At 43.9% G+C, this 9,025-nt stretch overlaps 1 protein-coding gene across 3 annotated transcripts in view; it reads right to left on the bottom strand.

Annotated features, from left to right (window-relative positions):
• Positions 1 to 321: 321 nt before the first annotated feature.
• The window catches only part of SNCB (synuclein beta), a 34,653-nt gene continuing 25,949 nt past the window's right edge, over positions 322 to 9,025 (bottom strand). For all 3 annotated transcript variants that reach the window (XM_089527344.1, XM_089527334.1, XM_089527323.1), the window contains exons 3-6: positions 4,529 to 4,567; positions 3,837 to 3,955; positions 1,956 to 2,045; positions 322 to 1,110 (exon numbers count right to left, since the gene is read on the bottom strand). In XM_089527344.1, coding sequence (XP_089383470.1) covers positions 1,078 to 1,110; positions 1,956 to 2,045; positions 3,837 to 3,955; positions 4,529 to 4,567 — 281 coding nt within the window. In that variant the 3' untranslated portion in view covers positions 322 to 1,077. The remainder of the gene's footprint in view (positions 1,111 to 1,955; positions 2,046 to 3,836; positions 3,956 to 4,528; positions 4,568 to 9,025) is intronic.

The following is a 9,025-nucleotide window of genomic DNA, read 5'->3' as shown; positions in this document are numbered from 1 at the left end:
TGTTCCAGCAACAAACCACTCCCTGGGCTTCCCCATGGTTTGTTGCTGGAACATTCCTGGATCTTCATGGGTTAAGTCCTGGATAAGTGTGATGTGTCTGAAAATCTTTAGCGCAACTGCACGGCTTTGCCGAGAGTATGCTTTTTACTCTGGCTCCCCCCCCCCCCCCCCCCAGTCTGATAATCTCCCTAGTTATACTTTCTCAGACCACAAAAAAGCTAATAGCTGCAGGATAGCCAGCCCATAAAAGCTGTCTTATTCACAGCACAAAGCAATGGCTCCCCTCTTGACATGTGAACGATGTGAAAGCAGACAAGCAACTACAGAGAAGAGTTGGCTTTATTCATGGACACAGGGGCAGCTGTGTCACTGGCAGCTGCCCCAGGATTGCACACACAGCGACAGTGGGAGGTATATATCCATGCCACAGTCACAACACAGAGCGCTGGGGGCAGGAAAGGGAGGGCACTCCTTTTGTTTGGGATACACAGACACAACTTCTGCACTGTCAAAATTGGGGAGTCTCTGTTACAAGACCAGGGGAGTCAGGAAAGGGAGAGGTCACAAAGGCATAAACAATCCATTCAGAAATATAAAAAAAAGTTCCACCAATGGTAATGGAGCGGAGTTGGCGTGATTCACGTGCAAGCAAATGTACAGCAGGCCCAGCGTAGGGTCCCAGCCGAGATGATGGAATGCTCTGCTTTAAAATGGAGAAGATACAACATGCTTCTTACAGACACGGGGAAGCCTGGCCTTACTGCGCTGGGAGGGAAACAGGGTAGTAAGGCCAGGCTCACAAAGGCGCACACACACAAACCACTGCGGCCAGGGTTTGTCTTCAGAATTCTTTGTTTCTCTTAATGCTAAAGACCACGATACATAAAACACAGATCCCGATGAGGTCCCTTGGAGCAGAACTGGAGGAAGAACTCATGACAGTATGTGGTGTGGGGGCTCCTCTCCATCACCATCTGTGTCAAGGCCTTTCTTTGGAGAGGTGGAGGAGGTTTGGGAGAGGGAAGGTCATTATTGTTATTGTGCTGCTGGTGGAAGTGTCGGGAATGGGGATGGCCATTATGCTTCCGGCTCGTATTCCTGATATTCCTCCTGGAGAGACAGAAATAAAGCTTTATTTTATGAGTTGAAAGAAGAATATGAACCCAAGCAGCTCTAGATTGGGTCTGGAAAACAGCTAGCCCAGGGACATACAGTCCACCCTCTCCATATGCACCCTCACTGTATATGGATTTCCAGCTTACGTGGATGGCGAGAGGCAAGGGACAAAATGTCGCAGAGCTCACCACCATTCAATTAAATGGGACTCCAGCATTCACGAAATTTGCCTTACGCGTGGTTTTTCCCTCCCCAGAACACATCCCCAGCACGTGGCAAGGGTGGACTGTATAAATACTTCCATCTGCAACACAACTCCCAGGTTCCCTCATTTAATCTCCTGGCTATCCACTTTTTCTTGGTTTAGGCTGAGGAATTACTTATATCGCAACCAGGTACTAACAACCCCCATATTTGGCATTTACTTTGGGTTTAATGCATATCAGCTCTTATGAATGCAGCTAATTTATTCTCTTCTAGGACCTTACAGAAAATTTTCTTTTTCCTCTGAGTGCACACATCCTGTCCTGCACCTCAAATTTGTCTAGGAACAGACACTGATTTGTACTGAGGTATTGGTCCATATAGCTCAGTGTTGTGTACCCAGACTGGCAGTGGTTCTCCAGGTTTTCTGCCAAAGATTGAACTTGGAATGTAAAATCCACCTGAGCTAAGACCTCTTACCCATTCTCACATACTGCTTGCCTGTACCCTGGCTTGGATCAGCACTTGCTGAGACACATTTGGATCTATCTCTCTGATGGAAACCTAAGATACTTTCATTGCCAGAGTCCCCCCACCTTCCACACACACATATTTCTCCATTCTGCTCTGCTCACCTGAGGTGGCTCTTCATAGTTCTCTCCCTCAGGTTCCAACAGTGGCTCTATCAGTGGTTCTTCCACAGCTTCCTGACCAACCTCTTCAGGCTGCCAGCAAAAGAATTACAGATTATTCATGGTTGTCAGTATTCTTCCATTCTGAAAGCCCCATAAATTAACAAACTTGGGTACTGTGGGAACCCAGATGTTTAAATAAACATTATCGAGGATGTATATTTTATACATGTTGTCCCTTGAAAAGTAACAAAGACCACACTTTTAGTAGCACTGAGCATACCTTACACTGGGAGTAGAGAGATGGGCAGAAAGATATGCCTTGCAGCTCTGGTACATAACAGGTGATATTAGGCAACCACAATGAGGAGGAAAGATAAGACAAAATATTCTTCCCAGAGAGAAAACTATTTGCTAGATCAAGATCTCATAAATATAACCTTCCATCTCTACGATCAGCTGGGAGCCAGATATTATTTGTTGGGTCTGGGCAGATTTTGGTCTTGCTGATTCTCATTCCCAGTTTGCTGTTTCTTTTTATATCTTGTCTGTGTAATTCCCAGCAGTGATTTATGCCTTCCTAATTCCTCTCCTGGGTCTCCCCTTCTACTGCAAATACCATTCTAAATGGTACCCACGGGCCCTCTGGCTCCTTTGTTTCTTCCAGATTCCTGTTAACTTTTAAAAATCTGTCTCATGTTTGTACAGACAGAGCGTGGCAGGCCTTGTTTGCCAAGTCCTACATGGATCTACAGCATAATATTGTCATACGAAAAGGGGAACAAGCATCTTCCAAATTCTACTCTCTACAGAGTGTCCTTCAAGTAAGGGAGCTAATCAAACCTGATATCTGGTAGTCTGGGTAATTGGTGTTTAGATATTTATGAGAGATCTTAATATAGTTCTTAACTATTTTATTGCCCTGTCCCCTTCCATTATAACGATTTCTTGAGACTATAACTTCCAGATTTGTGATGCTTGGCTTATTTGCAGCTAGAGCCACCAAGGGCCAAAACTCCTCTTTGGCTTGAGGAAGGTATAAGTTGTGATGGGAACAGTATAACCAATTCCCTCCCTATCACAGAACAGGCGTTGACCCAAGGCAGGGAAAGGAGGAGGTGGCTGCTGCAAAGTACCCTTCCCCCATGCTGAGCAGAAGAGAGCGTTTGTTCCTGCCCGGCTGTGCTGGCCTCATTTCTTCCTCAGCTGTTGCTATTTTAAGCTAAGCTGGGAGCAAACGGCTCAGTGGCAGCTCGGCTGCAAGATTCAAGAGCTCTTCCTTGGATCGACCAGCCCAACAGTTGCCAGACACAATCTAATAATAATAATAATAATAATAATAATAATAATAATAATGCTGCACATGAATGCATAATACTGGCATACATGAGTGTAAATACAGGTATATCATTTGAATATATGATTATCATTGGCACAGAAATAGCAGACACATTGGTACTGTGCTCACATATAGTCATGTTATCGTATGTCTGCATGCACATTTACTTTTCTGCACATGCATGCCTGTTCCTGCACATACTGTTCCTGTCTCTGCATCTGAGAAATGTCAGGATGGATGAATGTCCTCAGCATTCTCATGTCCCTCTCACATGAGCTTAATGTCATTCTTTCTTCTGCTGCTCACCCCAATCCACTTGTGTTCTGCCAGTAGCAAGGTACAGGGAAACCAGCATGGCCACAGTTCTGTTAAGTGGCATGGGCTTTGCAGGCAGGACCTTGTACCAATCTCAGATTTCTCTCCCGTCTACTAACTTCCCCAGCAAGGTTGCAGGATAAGTTGCCTTTCCTTTCTATGAGAGACCACAGGCAGCAGATGGTTTCTTAACAGCTTTCAGAATCACTGACTGGGTGTGGGATGCTCACCTTCAGGTCAGTTGGGAATTCATCTTTCTTGACCAATCCTGTGGCAGCTGCGATATTTCCAGCCCCTGAGAAGACAGCTCCACCCAGCTGGGATGCCTGCTCCTTTGTCTTCTCTGCAACTATGAAGCCCACAAAAGAAATACGAGCTGTCTTATAGGGCTATGCAATTAGTTCTTTACACTGGATTCATAGTATGTGGCTTTTCCACAGCCTTCATTTAGGACAAAGGACTTTGACCTCTGAAAGGTTGCACAGTAGGGCTGTCATGAACAATGCCAAGTATAGCTTACAGATAAACAACTTTCTTCACTATATATCCATGTGCCTTAGGACTGACTTCTTTCTCTGCTTCACAGTCTTACTTCCCACCAATTTAACCCATTCCCTTTCCCACTCCAGGCCTTCTGCTGGGTCATGTTCACTAAACTTTGTTTCCTATGATCACCTCCTCTGAAAGCTGGGCTTGTATTGTAGCCAGTCCTTTCAGCTGGTTCTGCAGACGTGTGAGAAACAGCCAGGAGACTGTCCTGGGTCCAGTTACATAAGAGGTTTTAGTGACATCACTGGCCTATTAGCCTGTGATCTCTTTAGCACAGCCGCCCACTCAGTGACCAGGCAATGTCAATCTGTGAGAAAGGCAGGGTGGGGTTGTGTTGTATTGTATTGTATTTTATGACAACAAAAGCCAGTACCTGAGGCCACACCTGCAACACCTTCCCGAGTTTTGCTTCCTACAAAGAAAGAGAAATAAAGTATTAATAATCAAAAGAATCAGTGATGTGCAGCTTTAGGGGGGTGAATGTGCAGAGCAACAGGCATAGAAGATAATGGGAAGAACTAAGCCAAGCTGGTGCTTCTCGTTTACATTTACATTCCTCAAAGACAGGGGTGAGTGGTTTTTTTAATCCTAGAGGGAAAATTTATATGGGATGGACATTTCTTTCACTGTCTTTCACCCCCTTCTGTTCACATGGGCCTGTCCTATTTCAATTTGCCTTCTGAAAGAATTTTAAAAAATCAGTCATTCAGGAGGGCAGCAATGGGGAGACATTTCTGATTGTGTGATCCTGTCTCAGAACACCTGCTCCTGGCCAGCCTGCAGATACCTACGAACTGAGTTACTCCGGTTTGAACAATTAAATGTGCTTATGTATGCTCACACCAACACCGATTACAACATCCAGGGATAGCAGTGTTGGCCACTTAGAAAATCTAATCAAAAATCTACCAGTGATCTAACTAAGTTTGCAACATGTATATTGTGCATTCTGGTTGGCCAATAAAGGTATCGCTGGCGCTGGACAGACGGGCCCTATGGGGCGCTGTCATCACATGCGAGGAGCGGTGCTTCCAGACGCGACTCGCCCCTCGCACGTGACGAGGCTGTCAAAATGGCGGCACCCTGTACATATGGGCGCCGCCATTTTGATGTGACGGACACAGTGTCCACACGTCCTGGCGCCTATGTGACACTGCAAGTGCGCCATTAGCGCCTTGCGGTGTCACAACAGCGCTGCAGAATGAACCCGCTTTTTGCAGGTTCTTTTTGCTGTGCGAGGGAGCTGTGTGGTTTGTCCCCTGTGGCTCCCTCATGCAGCAAACCAGGGTGGCAGGAGACCGCCCTTTGGGGTGGTCTGTATCCCACCATAGTTTGGTGGATTTTTGATTGGATTCACCAATGATGACAAGAATCTAGTTGCTGAAAGTTTCACAAGTCTATCATTGACAGAATGCCTCAAATTTACACGCCGTTAAATAAACTATTTTATTACATAATTGTCAGTGAATATATTTTCTCTGGGGTACAGCTCAAAGCTCAATGTGCTTGCCTCAAGAACCTCTCTTGCCAAATGAGGAGGGGTTAACTTGGGGCGACTTCCCTGTTTACAATTGCCACAAAGTGGACTTGATGTTGGAGCAGTTCCAGTGATCTGGGGCAAAAAAACCGACCTTCCATTAACACATGAACCACCTCATACAGCCATAATACTCTTGGAAAAACAACCAAGGCAAGGCTTATAACCAGAACTAATCTATTACAGAACAGACTGAAGACATAAAATGACAAAACCGCACTAGTGGTCACATACAGCTCCCTGCTGAGACTGCAATCCATTATGGACAATAGTGCTGCCCTCTCAAAGATTCTTCGTGGCAGGCCTTTACTCACCCACATACAGCTTCCAAACCTCAGTTACTTACCTACAGGTGGACACAAAACAGATGTACACACTAGTACCAACCCTTGCCACAAACCCAAATATAAACTGCCCACACATCGATTCAGGAAAGGGCATCACAGCACCTAGTGCATCACCCACAGTGTCAGAGGGATTTTCACTTGCTGATCCTCCAGTGTGATTTATGCCATACTATGTGAGCAATTCAGCACTCTACATTGGGCAAACAGGCCGGTTCCTGTGCCAGATGATAAATGAACATAAATCAGACATTAAGAATGGGAATACACAAAAACTAGTACTGGAACACTTCAGTCTTCCTGGGTATTCCATCTTGGATCTCAGAACAGTGGTCCTTGAATAAAAGAACTACAAAGGAAGATTGGAAAGAGAAATGGCAGAATTGGGATGTACCCACAGACTCCAATCCATCAGTAGTGGGTTAGAGACAATAGTTTCTTGGCATACTATACACATTTCAGCACTAACTCTCCATTCTCACAAGGGCACACTTGACTAGTTCATCACATCGCCTCTCTGGTTCGCACACTACAGTGGGCCCTTGTTATCTGCTGGGGTTTGGTCCCTGGATCCCTCATGGGTACCAAAACTGGCTACTCAATTGCCATTAAATACAGTAGCAAAGTACAGTGGTGACTCTTATATAAAATGGAGAAATTAAGCTTGCTTTGTTAAATGTATGCTTTTTTAAAAATACAAGCCATGTGTGCTTGAATCTGTGGATAAAGAATCAGTGGATATGGAGGGCCAACTGGATATTCCAATACTTATTCAAATGATTATCTACTCTGCTTGACTTTAAAGCAACATGCTTCCTCCTGCCTTTGTCATCCAATGGCCATAGTTAAAACTGAACTTACCATCTTATCTCCATAACCAAAAGGTTTTGAATTTCAGTTGGCATACTGACACACAACTGGCTTATATAAATCTCTGGACTCTACACTCCACTCCTTGCATCTGAGAAAGCAGACTCAGGTTTATGAAAGCTCATGCTACCAGCTTCTTTCTTTCCGTTATTCTCCAAGGTGCTACAAAATACCATTGCATACTGATTTTCCAGACTAACATGGCTGTATCTTTGAATTCTACCACTGTTCGGATGGGTGGGTGAAAAAGAATGGATAATGAAAACACAGTGTAGTCATAAATCCACATTGAAGATGTTTAAATGGATTCAGATAGGTGCAGAGGTGCTGCAATGGATCTGGTATGTCAGGATTTACCATGGGCATGCTAATTGAGCAAAACAAAACTGGCATGATAAGACCTTATGTCAGTGGCGAGGATTAAAAAAGACAGGGCACGCTTTATGTCAGAATCAGAGACAAAGAACGGTTCTTGTACCTTTAATGCAGAAGGAGAGGAAATTGTACCAAACAAAATGTACCCCTACTGATATTCCCTCTTAAATAAGATGAGCCCAGTCCTCCTGTTTCTGGTCACCGTAAGGTGAATATGGAAGGGGACAATCTTGGAAAGAGGGTTGTTTAAAAATCTGGCTCCTGTGCCTTCCTCTGGTGTCATCTGCTACAAAGTATGTAGACTGTGCTTTAAGGTCACAGTCCAGGTTCCAGTACCAGCCTACTCAGCTGACCCCACAGACTAATCCTAGTTTATCAGACTATTTAAAAAAAAATAAAAATCCACGTCTCCAGACAGGTGCCTCAGTTTAAACACAGGGTCTCTCTAAGTAGAGACTTAATGTAGTGCCTGCTTCCTGCTTATTATCTTGGGCATAGTAGCTTACAGCACAATTAAAAGAGCAGAGATGCAATTTAGCTTTGGCCATGCACCTGACTGACTTCTCTGATCTCAGGTGTGTTGAACTCAGCTCTGCCTCTTTTGTACTATGCACTTGTTTCTGGCACTGTGGGTTGAGGCAAATGGTTGCATAAGCCCTCGAACTTGGTTGCCTGTAGTCTAACCATCCCAAGGCCTGACATTCTGCCCTAATGACTCCATGCCACAATGGAGAAATGTCATGCCATAACTAGTAATACCTGTAGAATATGTATGTATGTATGTACAGCGCTGTGTAAATTTACAGCGCTTTATAAATAAAGGTTAATAATAATAATAATAGAATATAAATGGAAAAGAAAGAACTGAGGAATGTAGTGCCCATCTTGAAATAAATCTTGTCTTATACCTCTCCTGCACTTGATTAGCTTTACAACAATGTGACAATGTAAATATTACACAGCTTACTACTGATGCCTTTCCCAGTGTGGTGCCCTGCAGGTGTTTTTTATTACAATTTCCACTGGCACTACCAACATGACTAGTGGTCAGAGGTAGTGAGAATTATAGACCAAAACATTGTGAGGTGGTGATATACTGAAATAGGCTGGCCTACTGTGAAGTTCAAGCGTACAATGGGAAGAAACTGATTACATAACTGTAATCATGAACTGTAATGTTACATTCTTCAGCCTTAGACAGAATCCATTCTTCTTTCTGTATTATGCAAGAGGGAGGGTGTGAAGAACTGAAACATATCAAAGAGATTACAAGATGCATTAAAATGACCCTAACTATCAACATTCTCTTGGGCATATTAAGGTGAGCATATCTCTGAAAGCTGTACAGTCAGTCCTTATCCATGGATTTTTTATCCACAGATTCAAGCATCCATGGCTTGAAAATATTCCAAAAAAGTAAACATTCCCTATTTGATATAAGGGACACCATTTTACTATGCCAGTATATTTAATGGAACTTGAGCATCCACAGATTTTTTTATCCACAGGGGAACCTGGAACCAAACACCAGTGGATAACAAACTCGCGCTGTACATAGTACACCTCAATTCTATGTATTTCTGGTCATGTCTAGGCAACAATATAACAAGCTTTCTGGACTGCAAACCATAGCTCATTTCCCTGCAGCATTTTTCAGGCTTTAAATGTCTTTAATTCCTGATTGGGAATAACAGCAGAAGAGCTTGTGGAACATATGGAGAAACCTCAGCAAGTCAGAGGTTTC

The sequence above is a fragment of the Sceloporus occidentalis genome, unplaced genomic scaffold (genome assembly GCF_023333645.1).
Source record: "Sceloporus occidentalis isolate IW3139 unplaced genomic scaffold, rSceOcc1.0.p SCAF_1, whole genome shotgun sequence".
Classification (NCBI taxonomy): Eukaryota; Metazoa; Chordata; class Lepidosauria; order Squamata; family Phrynosomatidae; genus Sceloporus; species Sceloporus occidentalis.
Note: the sequence above shows the minus strand (reverse complement) of the source record. Positions and strands in the feature narration are given on the sequence as shown.